Here is a 13,707-nt window from a genome sequence, read left to right as displayed (position 1 = left end):
CAGGCCCCTAGAACCTATTACTAACCCCCAAAGTATTGAGCCAAATATAGTGGAGATAGCCCAGCCGTCCACCTGGGGGCGTAGAGTATTATATTAATTTGAGGCGAGGGTACAGCCAGTGCATTGTTCTGGTAGGTGCTATGGAGCTGTCACTATTGTGTTACTATAACCACATCTTGTATATACTGTCGCTGTACCATATACTGTACATGCCGAGATCACCAGGTGCTCACTCTCTGCGTCTCCATCATGGTGGGAAATGCTGAACAGTCAGAAAGCGTTTTCTCCAAATTACCTTCCGAGGGGTAATATTCACCTTTATTACTTCACACACTACTATGTACTCTACAAATAATTAATTCAGTCCTTACGCCCTACTGGCCCACCCTCCCGGCCGCGCACAGGGGCATACAAGTACATTTCCCTGAGTACGGATGGCCGATGGATCGCGTCAGCAGCGTGTACTGGACTACAGACACAGGTTGCTGACAGGTAAGAGGGATGGGGGGGGTGTACCTGCCCTCCCGTCTGACCCCTCCAACAAGCCCGGCCACGAGTTATTAGTACCCGGTCCCCCCCCCCCCCTTCGGTTTCATTGCAAGGTGTGCACATACATTATCTATGTTAGCATGCAGGGTAAATACTGGCTGCTGTTGCATGTAGCCCAGAAATGCTGGACAGCTTTATTTTTACACTGCAAATTAGATTTCAGTTTGGATGCCCTTCTCCCAAATCTAATCTCTGTGCTAACGTTACATCTACCCCCCTACAGTGCAGCCTGGTGTTACCAAGATGCTCAGTTACTGCTCAGTTTTGCTGTACTCCCACCTCAGACTTAGGTCCGGAGAGAACAGTTGTCTCTGTATATTATAAACAGCAGGAGCATTAATTACTGAGCTCTCTCTGAGCATTAAGGATCCTGGACAGGGTGACAGATTATCTCCGTTAGATCCAGACAGATTAGACACATGGTGTCGGTAGGACAGTGAGACAATGAGCTGACACTTTGTCATCTGTGTGTGAGGCCCAGCATTGTGGTCTTGTGCTCCCCATCGTAGCTCACTTGTGCGAAGGATATTGGAAGTTCTACTCCTATTACTGGTCCTCCCAGTCAGCATCGCTCCGCTGGAGTTCACCGTATACCGGATGCAGCAGTACAGCCTGGAGGGACACCAACATGGTGAGTGTATGGTGATCTGATCACCAACCATGGTATAATACCTGAGTTGACCCCCTGTCCTCCCAGCTGAGCCAGGTCCCGCTCTGGAATAGATCAGGTCTATGGTCCTTCATGGTGAGTGTCATATAAATACAGTATGTCTTCTGTATCCTATCATACTTATCTGATGTAACACTGGGGTACTGTGGGAGGGATGATGCATTTACCTGCTCTAACATGAGCTTAGGATCCCCTGTATGACAGATAGAATATGTGTCCTATCATACTATTATGATGTAACACTAGGGGCACTGTGGGAGGGATGATGCATTTACATGCTCTAACATGAGCTTAGGATCCCCTGTATGACAGACCATGGGTCTTATTATACTTATATGAATGTACATTGCCCCCCCCCCCAACAAGCCTGGGCCTGGGTACTTAGCACCCGCTCTCCTCCTCTTTCCCGAAAATTTGGGAGCCTCTCACAACTTCCGGGAGAGTAGGATAATATGGTTGTAAATGGACAGTCATATGAAAGGCAAAACCGGGTTAAATTATTGCTCCTTGAAAACATCAGACAGGCTTGCCATGAATTTGCTTATGCCTGCAAGCCGCAGACTATTACATTTACCCCATAAAGGGCCTGATTCTGAGATGGACGCATTGTCAATGCTGCGCGTGGTTGTTCAGTGTGTGAAGTCTGCATCTGCGTCGCACTGCACATGTGTCCTGATTGTCGGCGCTCAGAGACACAGTACATCATCTGACGCCAGCTCTGTGACTTTTAGTGGACACTCCCGGGGGTCGCTAAATGTGACTGCGTCCAAAGACGCACGCTGGGCGCCACGCTCAGACAGAGAAGCGGCACTTGCCATAGGGTGTCTAGAGATGCGCAGTGATGGAAATACACTGAGACAAGATGCTCAATAGTGTTATAGTATAACACTATATATATATATATATATATATATATATAGTATAACAATATATAGTATAACAGTATAACACTACATATAGTATAACAATATAACACTATATATATATATATATATATATATATATAGTATAACAATATAACACTATATATGTATATATATATAATATATATATATATATATATAGTATAACAATATAACACTATATAGTATAACAGTATAACACTACATATAGTATAACAATATAACACTATATATATATATAGTATAACAGTATAACACTGTATACATAGTATAACTATATATATCTATATATCTATATATATATATATATATTATAACACTATATGTATATAGTGTTATACTGATATACTATATATATAGTGTTATACTATATATATATAGTGTTATACAATATATAGTGTTATATTGTTATACGATATATAGTGTTATACTATATATAGCGTTATACTGTTATACTATATATAATGTTATACTATATATATATATAGTGTTACGCTGTTATACTATATATATGGTCATACCGTTATACTATATATAGTGTTATACTGTTATAGTATATATAATGTTATACTGTTATACTATATATAGTGTTATACTGTTATAGTATATATAATGTTATACTGTTATACTATATATAGTGTTATACTCTTATACTATATATAGTGTTATACTATATATAGTGTTATACTATATATAATGTTATACTATATATAGTGTTATACTGTTATACTATATATAGTGGTATACTCTTATACTATATATAGTGTTATACTCTTATACTATATATAGTGTTATACTTTATATAGCATTATACTCTTATACTATATATAGTGTTATACTATATTTAGGGTTCTACTGTTATGCTATATATAGTGTTATGCTGATATACTATATATAGTGTTATATTGTTATACTATATATAGTGTTATACTGTTATACTATATATAGTGTTATATTGTTATACTATATATAGTGTTATACTGTTATACTATATATAGTGTTATACTGTTATACTATATTTAGTGTTATACTGTTATACTATATAATGTTATGCTGTCATACTATATATAGTGTTATACTGTTATACTATATAATGTTATGCTGTTATACTATATATAGTGTTATACTGGTATACTATATAGTGTTATGCTGTTATACTATATATAGTGTTATACTATATAATGCTATGCTGTTATAATATATATAGTGTTATACTGTTATACTATATAGTATTTTACTGATCCAATGCCGACATCTGTACTCATACACATTGTCAGGGCCACATTCGGCCCTAGGCTCCTGCCTAGTGGTGGACAATCCTTAGAGGCATCACTTCCTTTCTACAGCACTCATCTAAACCAGGAAGACTTTGCAATTATTGGTAAATAAATACAGTAACTGAGGTGTGATATTAAAGTCACAAAATATTGTGAGACCACCTGGGGAAAATGAGATGATGGATAAATGAAGTTTGTTGTCTGGTGAGGCTGCAGCGGCCTCTGCAATGGGGGTGTTAGTTGGTGGGGAGGGTGCAGACTCTGTAGCATTACCTGAGTATGGTGTTTGTATAATGCTGGTAGAGTGTGACTTGTTGTGTCTCAGAGGTATCTGATGACTGAGCCCCCCAGTGTTATGTTCTCCGCAGGGTGCAGGGCGGTACAGGTGAACGCAGAGAGCAGAACCCTGGAGGCCGAGATGCTGACCCGTCGCTGTGTTATCATGAGAGTTACAGACTTCTCTATGGAGAAATGGACCCGGACCCTCTCCCAGTCAGCAGCCGCTGTGCTTATACTGGTCCCCCCAAATGTCTCCAGTGTGCTGCAAGACCCAGGGCAGGTAACGTGAGGCAGCCCGACACCACAGGTATATGGCGTAATAAAGCACATCGGATGGTATATATAGAGACACAGTGACGCAGGGAATGGCGAGTGCTTGTCAGGACACCACCACTTGGGGTCACTAACTTTGCTGGTGTAAATGGTGAAAAGGTAACAACATCTCTTCAGAGTCCAACTTACTATCAGTGCCTTAGTAATTACCCCTTTCACCATCTTCTCCTGCATCAGTGCTTGGTGGGATTCACGTTTTATTTCATTCCCTTTCACTATCCTTCTTATGAAAGGATAACTCTATTTAACAAGGATGTTTTCTGCCTTTACCAAATTTGGAAGCAAATTGTGGGCTGTGGGCCTGATTCAGAGCCGGACGCTATTTGCAGACGCTCGTTCAGAAAAGGGGCTGGCTATTTAAATTGAGCGCTCACGCCTCTATGTCTGAGCGAGCGTCCGAAACATGCGCTCGCTATTTTGTAAAGACGCCCCTTGGCCGCTCACATCATACGTCATCTCCGCTATTTATTTGATTAATCGAGTACATCGAAAGGCGTATGAACTGCTCGCAGTGCTTGTGGTAGCATTTTCCTACCAGGTAGAAAAGGAGGGGGATTTAACCCCCTATTGTACCTCAGCACACTGAATAATACCTGCAACAATATATGAAAACTATATGGTCATAGAAATTCAGAGATATTAGTTGCATGCATTTGCAAACACATGGGAGGCTGCTGGGCCACGTCACGGCTTCTCTGTTACCAGCAGTCCCTAACACTAAGAGGTTCACGTCCGGGGCGCAGTGCACCCCAAAAAACGTCCAGCCCAGGACCCCCCCAGGGCATCACACGAAAATGGAAAAAGAGTGACAGTGCAGTGTAAAGTATAGCTGTGTGTGAGTAATCATTAAGTGTGGCATGAGAGGTTAAAATATATGTGAAAAAATACATGAATAATAAACAAACATAAAAGGTGATGTGAAAAGCAACTGTGTGTATTAAGTGGTGATGCCCTGAGGAGGCCCAGCCAGACCAGTCCCGGAGTAGCATTTTCCTACCGCAATCATGCGAGCAGTTCAGGCTAAAAGACAACCAAGTGACGTGGTCGATGACGCTGCTTTGTTAATTATGCACACCCATTAAACGCCCGTTTTGACCGTTTGGCACGCCTGCGTTCTGATCTCCACTCCCCGTTTTCAAGCACCTTCCCCTGTTACCACCCACAAATGCCTCATCCTGTCACTCAAATTAGCAGGCACTCGCTATTTTGCGAGCACATGATTTCCGACCGCACTGACTGGTTGGCGCATGCGCAGATGTGCGAACATCGCTCGGAGCGAACGAGCGGCCGCTTACGAGCGGCTCTGAATCAGGCCCTGTGTTTCTTTATATATACAGAAGTTGCTAATGTACCTGCAGCCACCATGAGTTTCAGAGTCTTCAACAGACACTTTCAGGCAAATGTTCTACGTTATCCTTCTCGATCAGAAGTAACTTCTTTATATTAGCCACCATAACGATTATCATGGCCGTAGGGAGGGTGGTGCGGCCGGTGCCTCCCCACAGGGCGGAATCCTCCAGCGTCACCGGCCATGAACTGCCCAGCTCCAGAGGTCTGCAGGAAGGGATCTCTGCAGTGCTCCAGAAACGCAGATGAAGGTCCCCGCCCTCTTCTCACTCCCTAGAGGAAAAGCTATGCACTCAGGGGGAGGAAGGGGGCGATGGGGAGCGAGAGGGGCAGCTGTGCTGCACAGGGTGCACTGCCGTCCTGATAGCCGCTGACGATTATCATTAGGCCACATCAGTGATTAGTGGAGCTGCCATTAGTTACCACTCTTGCCTGGCTTGGTCAGGGTTATTGGGTTCATGTAATTGACATTCAGGCTGTTTCTTGCTGTTTCCTGTGCAGGGTTTTGTGGATATAGAGATGGAGATACTCGGGAAGGAAATCCTCCTTCCTGTCTACTTTGCTCTAGAGAATAAAGCTCTTCTAGAGATGTATGAGGAAAACAGAGCGGCTTCTGTGACATCATCCTCAGCCTTGGAAGGTGAGTCCTGAAGATCTGCAGCTGGTATCTGTATGAGGAACCTGGTGCTGCCCCCCTGATAACCCGCCCATATATTTTCTTTGAGCTAATGATGGCCATCGATGATTCATAATTAACGATGGTTTATGGCCAATGTTAAATGCTTTTACCATCGATGGGGGAGAACCAGATGGCTTAGCTCCATCGATGGCACAGCAAAACCAAATGTTTTTTTTTCTACAAGCTGCCGGGAACGGAGCATAACTCCGCCCCAACATCCGTGAAGTCAGTCAAAAACAGGGATTACTAGGTGAAACTATCGATTGTAATCCATTGCATAGTTGGTACCCATCGATGGCCATCAGTATTCCGAGCCCAGGTCTGGAATATTTGTCCTCATGTTACAGTTTATTTGTTGATATAAACCAATGTAGGTTCATGTGTGTCCTACTGTATACTGTGCTGTTATACCATATACCTCAGGTGTGACGTCTCTCAATCCAGGTGGGATTCAATGAAAGGTTCAGGTCCAAAAGGATTTATTTAATTTTTTTGGGAAGCGGCTTTCAGATGATGACCAGTGAGGTACAGAGTAAGCCCATCCGTACACCGGTTATTGCCACCCTGGAGGTAAGAAGCTGCCATTTTATTCTTTGTATGGAGCCTCGTTTAAAACTAATGTGTAGTCACGTTAAACAAAGACAATGGGGAAGGGGTGTAGTGTATTGTACAATTTACCTCCAGGTGAGCAGGGGAAGAGTAGTGATAAGTAGATGAGGAGGAGTGGTGAGCAGGAGAGGTGCACTGCTGAGCAGGGGAGGAGCAGTGGTGAGCAGGAGAGGTGCACTGCTGAGCAGGAGAGGTGCAGTGCTGAGCAGGGGAAGAGTAGTGATAAGTAGATGAGGAGGAGTGGTGAGCAGGAGAGGTGCACTGCTGAGCAGGGGAGGAGCAGTGGTGAGCAGGAGAGGTGCACTGCTGAGCAGGAGAGGTGCAGTGCTGAGCAGGGGAAGAGTAGTGATAAGTAGATGAGGAGGAGTGGTGAGCAGGAGAGGTGCACTGCTGAGCAGGGGAGGAGCAGTGGTGAGCAGGAGAGGTGCACTGCTGAGCAGGAGAGGTGCAGTGCTGAGCAGGGGAAGAGTAGTGATAAGTAGATGAGGAGGAGTGGTGAGCAGGAGAGGTGCACTGCTGAGCAGGGGAGGAGCAGTGGTGAGCAGGAGAGGTGCACTGCTGAGCAGGGGAGGAGCAGTGGTGAGCAGGAGAGGTGCACTGCTGAGCAGGGGAGGAGCAGTGGTGAGTAGAAGAGGTACACTTGCTGAGCAGAGAAAGAGCAGTGCTAAGCAGAGTAGGAGTAGTGGTGAGTATGAGAGGTACACAGCTGAGCAGGGAAGGAGCAGTGGTGAGTAGAAGAGGTGCACTCATGAACAGGACAGGAGCAGTGGTGAGCAGTAGAGGTGCACTGCTGAGCAGGGGAGGAGCAATACTGTGCAGGGGAGGATCATGTGAAAGAGGAATGCGGGGCAGGAGCAGTGCTGAGCAGGGGAGGAGCAATACTGTGCAGGGGAGGATCATGTCAAAGAGGAATGTGGGGCAGGAGCAGTGCTGAGCAGGGGAGGTGCAGTACTGTGCAGGGGAGGATCATGTGAAAGAGGAGTGTGGGGGAGGAGCAGTGCTGATGGCAAATACTCCCAATGACATGGCCTGTGGCATCACATGGACAGTGTGCTCCTGCAATGTAGTTCTATAAAATACATTATTCATGTCAGTAACCTGGACCTCGGTCAGTATCATGGTCGGACTGGCCCACAGGGGTACAGGGGAAATCCCCAGTGGGCCCCACCTCCTCTTCTAATGTCAGATTTCACACAGTGCACTTCAATACGTTGTTACTTCATTACAGAGTCACTTTGTTAGGTAAAGCAGGAACATGGATAAACAGGCCATGTAGTGTATCCATGCTGTCTACGAGCTACGTCCTTTTATAATTGTTATCCAAGTCTCTGTTCTGGATGGCCACACCGCTCTGGAGGCTGGCCACACCCTTTAAGCATGGGCCTCTACCACTACCTACCCCCGGTGGGCCCTTCATGCCCCTAGTCCAACACTGGTTGGTAATAATGTGGGTACTGACCCCTTTAATAATATACAATTTAACCTATTATAAAGGACGGATCTTAATTCTTTGCCATGTAATTCAATACATTAATTTTATGCTTCTTATAGACAGGAAATACATGTAGCAATGACTGTTCCCAGTATTGTCCTGTTATTAGCTGGGGGAGAGAGGGCGGGGACTCAGCTGTGTCTTCTCCTACGCAGGGGCAGCTATCGGGGCGCGGTGAGGTTGGCGAGCTCCTTACAGTCGTTGTTGTTGCCCATTATGACTCCTTCGGAGCAGCACCAGTAAGTGATCTATGATTTCCCTGCTATAAGCTCAGGCCCTATAGAGAGATCAGTTGTTACTGATACCAAAGAGGGAAATATCACCATTATTTTGGGAAAATGCTTCCCAAACGTGGTCCTCAAGGCCCCCTCCCCTATATGCCCTGCAGTGTCTGTATCTATCTCCCCCTATCTCCCTCTCCTACAGTATCCCCCGTAGTGTCTGTATCTATCTCCCTCTCCTATACCCTCCGCAGTGTCTGTGGGGTCTATTTACTAAGCAGTGTTAGGAGACAGAGTGAAAAGTGATAAGAAAGTGATAAGGTGCCAGCCAATCAGCTCCCAACTGTCATTTTTCAAACACAGCCTGTGAGATGACAGTTGGGAGCTGATTGGCTGGCACCTTATCACTTTTCACTCTGTCTCCTAACACTGCTTAGTAAATAGACCCCTCAGTGAGTATCTATCTCCCTCTCCTATATCCCCCACAGTGACTGTATCAATCTAACCCAATCTCCTGTATTTCCAACAGTGACGGTGTATCTAACCCATCTCCTGTATTCCCCAGTGGCTATGGGCCTGATTCACAGCGCTCGCAAGCGGCTTGATTTTTTCCCCCCTGCCGCATGCGCGAGCCCCGCCGAGCGACTGAACTTCAGTCGCTGCGGGGCGCGCTACAAGACAGGGAGGCTGTCGATGGTGAGTGACAGCTCGCCCCATTTTGTAGGCGGGGAGGGGGGGTGTCTGCACAAATTCAAGCGTTCCCTTAGGAATGCCTGGCGTTTGTGGGAGGCCCTACTGACATCATTACTGATGTCAGTAGTAGACTTCCTGCTCTATTAGAGCAGGAAGTCCACTTGGCCTTGCGGTAGCCGAGACCCTACCACAGGGTCTTGTCGCAAGGCCGATGATCGCGATAATCGCGACGGCCTTTTAGCCACTCGCACAAGCTGTGGGAGGTCTCCCACAGCTTAGCAAGTGGCCAGAGAAAAAAAAAAAAAAAACACGCCCATCAGACCTGCGAGCTGCCTCTGGCAGCGAGCGGATCTGAATATGGGCCTATGGCCCTCATTCAGAGCCGTACGCTCTGAGCAGAGCGCACGCTCTGAATGAGGGCCGGGCTCCATTTTCATGGCGCGTCCACCTGGACGCTCGTATAGCTGTGGGTCACCACCCACAGGCTATACGAGCGTGCATTGTGATGGCCGCGATGGTCGAGACCATCGCGACCATCGAAATTGCGAGCCGGAGCCTGCGGTTGAGGTTTTCAACCGCAAGCTCCGGAGTGATTTTGGCTCTATCAGAGCCAAAATCACTCCCACTGACATCACTAGTGATGTCAGTGGGCCGGCTTTTGACGGGAGGCGTTCCCGTGGGAACGCCCCCGTCAGGGAGGCACGCCCCCGGCACGCCCACCAAAGGGGGCGTGCTGTCAATCAACATTGACAGCACGCCCCCTTTGATCGGACACAACGAGCGAAGGACTTTCCTTCGCTCGTCGTGTCTGGCGCATGCGCACGACGGAGCTCCCTCCGTCGTGCGCATGCTCAGTCCATAACATCGACCCACTTGCAAGCGGACAGCCGCTCGCGAGTGGGTCTGAATCAGGCCCTATGTATCTAACCCTCTCTACTGTATACCCTACAGTTCCTCTATCTTCCACCTCTCCTATATCCCCGCAGTGTCTGTGTATCTAACCTCTCTCCTGTATCCCCCACAGTGGCTGTGTATCTAACCCCTCTCCTGTATTCTCACAGTGGCTGTGTAACTAACCCCTCTCCTGTATTCTCACAGTGGCTGTGTATCTAACCCATCTTCTGTATTCCCCACAGTGGCTGTGTATCTAACCCCTCTCCTGTATCCCCACAGTGGCTGTGTATCTAACCCCTCTCCTGTATCCCCGCAGTGGCTGTGTATCTAACCCCTCTTCTGTATCCCCACAGTGGCTGTGTATCTAACCCTTCTCCTGTATTCCCCACAGTGGTTGGCTTATGGGGCATATTCTAATGCCAGTGGGGTTTCTGTGCTTCTGGAAATTATTTGTCTCTTTCACTTACTGTACAATACCCCGCGGAGCCATGCCAGGTGAGTTTATCGTTACAGTTATCCTATTATTATTTTTTAAATGGTTCCTGTGACCGGATGACCTAGACCTAGCCACTCCCGATCACAGATTGGGGTTTTTGATCCCCACTGAGATTCCTGTTTACCATCAGTGATCACCTGTCACTGACTCCACCTACTACGCAGTGGGCGGGTATGTAGCTGCCACCACCAAACTCTACCATCGGCATTTGGAACCGTTTTATGTACACTCCTACCGCCGGCACCTGGAACCGCATCTGCTGTGTCGACTAACTGCGGCCACAACTCTTGAGTGCTGTTGGCTGTTTCCTCCTGATCCCTCACAATGGACCAGGCCCTGCACGGTAACTGGCAGAGTATTTGAATCTGGAGACACTTGGCTCAACCTAGAACTGCTGGAGAACGGAATGGCGTTTTGCACAATTCTGTTGGTCACAGGATGCAGATGCAATAGGCAAAGAGGTTTATTGCTCATGGTCTTTAAAAAGATCCTTCCCTCACCTTTAAGGAGTACAGTACACAGACATCTTACAGCAGTCTTGATCTTCAAAAGCTATACAAGGATGTACAATATTACCAGGAATGAAACCTTCTTTTATGCCACTTCAATACACATTATCAAAGGGAGTAAGTCCGTCCTCTAGTCACCAACCAATCACCTTAAGTGCATGACCTGTGCATGTGCTGGCCACATACACGTTTACCATTGTCCCCTATGGACAGTGGGAAGTGGTCACTCCCCTATGCCCGAGCCCACCTGGTGTTTTGGTCACCACCCAGTAGTTGGCTCATCTAGGGCCGAGGGAGGTTTCCCTCCAAAACGTACTTCCAGGAATCTGCTAAGGGACCAAGCCTGCCACCCCTGCCTGAATCTGAGCTCCAGTGGTGGTGGTGGGCATGGTTTCCTGGCCACGGAGGGGAAGCTTTTTGGAGCTCCCTAGAAATAATTAGCTGGCTGCCTTAGCCAGCTTCCTATGCACCCCCTCATACCCCTCTCAGGCATGAGGCTGCATAGGAGGGCAATTTATTTTTCTGGAAGGGGCTGGGGGACCCAGCAGCCCACTGAGGACTCTATATTCTGTATCCCCTGGCCGTCCAGAGATATCAAGTCCATTTTACATTTAAAATTTTACCTTTTACATACAATTTATATACATGAAAACATTTTATTTTACATTATGTACCTATGTGTGTTTACACTGTGTGCCCAGCGCTGGGCTTTACTAAATCAGCTTTTCCATGCTGGGACACTGGTAGCCAGGCTCCCAGTCCCCAGCATAGGGCTTTCGGCTCTGCAGCCTGGGACCATGCCCTGGTTACAGCAGCTTTACCTTACACCCAGCAGCGCTAAGCTGCTGCTCCCCTCTCAGTGCTGGGGTACAGGGAGCTGACTTTCCCTGACCACCAATGTGCGGCCACTCTGCTCAGTAGTGCTGGGGTGATGGGAGCCAGGCTCCCAGTCCCCAGTGCTCAGCTAGTTAACTAGTGGTGCACAGGAAGCCGGCTAGCCCGGTCCCCCTGTGTGCAGCACTTATCCCTGCCATCTGGGTGCAGGCCCGGGCTGTGCTCCATCTGCCCCCCCTCTCTCTGCATGGGGATATCGGGAGCCCCCCTCTCTCTGCATGAGCCCACCTCTCTCTGCATGAGGATATCGGGAGCCCCCTTGTGTGGCCAATCTATCTTGAAGAGCTGGGGGTCCCCAGCAGTCAGGGCACACTCCCTTCTGCTGCTGCACTGCACTGGGAGCTGTCTTCCCCGGTCTCCCAGTGTGCGGCCACCCAGCCCTGCCCTCCACTACATGGCCGCAGTAAGCAGCTGGCACAGAAGGACCAGCAGCGACCCTGTGGAGCTGGGGCGCCGGGAGGATCTTGGGCCCCAGCGTAGAACCCTTACTGCCGCATCAATGCAGCCGTCGGAGAGGATCCGGGGCTGCGACACCCACATACTGTCCCCACCCCCTGAATCCCGTACCACCACGCCCGCTGGAAAGGGTCTGGGCCGTGGCAGCATAAAAACACATTATTTAAACACTTGGCACCTAGCGCCTGTCACACATTTCAAAGATTTCGCCTACCGCCCACAACAGTTGAAAGATGGCGCCGTGGCACTGGATTAACCCCTTCAGTGCCACAGCTGCCATTAACCATTTGGAGGGTGTGGTTTGCTAGCTGTGGGACTGGGGGACCCGGCAACTGTTCCGATGTTCCCTCACTCTCATGATTTAAAACATACAGAGGCGACCATAATTTGGTTGTAGTCTGGTTTTAAAGATTATGGAGCGTACACACGGTCAGATTTGTCAGATGAACGATTAAACGATCTGAACGATTTGAACGATTTCACCAAAGTTTTGAACGATTTGAACGATTTGAACGATTGAACGATTTTTGACTGCATTAAAATGAATGGAATCGTCCAAGTCTGACTGCAAACCCATCAGATGTCAGATATCGTTATCTGACAAACGGGAACGCGCATCGTTGATCGTCCATCGTTCAGGCATGTCAGATATGAACGATTTTCCTTCAGATATGAACGACTGAACGATTTTTAAATCGTTATCGTTCATATCTGAAGGAAAAATCTGATCGTGTGTATGCACCATTAGAGTATTGCAGAAATTATAAAAATCATTTTGAATCCACAGTCCCACCAAACTACAGGGAAATGTATCTAATTCGGCCCAGACACCGGGACTGTCTGTATTACATGTGTCCTGAGAGTGAGGGGACACCGGGACTGTCTGTATTACATGTGTCCTGAGAGTGAGGGGACACCGGGACTGTCTGTATTACATGTGTCCTGAGAGTGAGGAGACACCGGGACTGTCTGTATTACATGTATCCTGGGAATGAGGGGACACCGGGACTGTCTGTATTACATGTATCCTGAGAGTGAGGGGACACCGGGACTGTCTGTATTACATGTGTCCTGAGAGTGAGGGGACACCGGGACTGTCTGTATTACATGTGTCCTGAGAGTGAGGGGACACCGGGACTGTCTGTATTACATGTGTCCTGAGAGTGAGGGGACAGCGGGACTGTCTGTATTACATGTGTCCTGAGAGTGAGGGGACACCGGGGCTGTCTGTATTACATGTATCCTGAGAGTGAGGGGACACCGGGACTGTCTGTATTACATGTGTCCTGGGAATGAGGAGACACCGGGACTGTCTGTATTACATGTGTCCTGAGAGTGAGGGGACACCGGGACTGTCTGTATTACATGTGTCCTGAGAGTGAGGGGACACCGGGACTGTCTGTATTA

General features: G+C 47.5%; 1 protein-coding gene across 1 annotated transcript in view; it reads left to right on the top strand.

Annotated features, from left to right (window-relative positions):
- Nucleotides 1–434: 434 nt before the first annotated feature.
- LOC148477368 (BOS complex subunit NCLN-like) overlaps nt 435–13,707 on the top strand; it is a 110,983-nt gene continuing 97,710 nt past the window's right edge. Inside the window, exons 1-7 of the mRNA XM_088456850.1 lie at nt 435–492; nt 1,031–1,180; nt 3,767–3,957; nt 5,859–6,001; nt 6,513–6,606; nt 8,293–8,376; nt 10,337–10,441. Coding sequence (XP_088312976.1) covers nt 435–492; nt 1,031–1,180; nt 3,767–3,957; nt 5,859–6,001; nt 6,513–6,606; nt 8,293–8,376; nt 10,337–10,441 — 825 coding nt within the window. The remainder of the gene's footprint in view (nt 493–1,030; nt 1,181–3,766; nt 3,958–5,858; nt 6,002–6,512; nt 6,607–8,292; nt 8,377–10,336; nt 10,442–13,707) is intronic.

This window comes from Taudactylus pleione, unplaced genomic scaffold (genome assembly GCF_031769625.1).
Source record: "Taudactylus pleione unplaced genomic scaffold, aTauple2 ptg000722l, whole genome shotgun sequence".
In the NCBI taxonomy this organism is placed as follows: Eukaryota; Metazoa; Chordata; class Amphibia; order Anura; family Myobatrachidae; genus Taudactylus; species Taudactylus pleione.
This window is presented reverse-complemented; position numbering and strand designations above follow the sequence as displayed.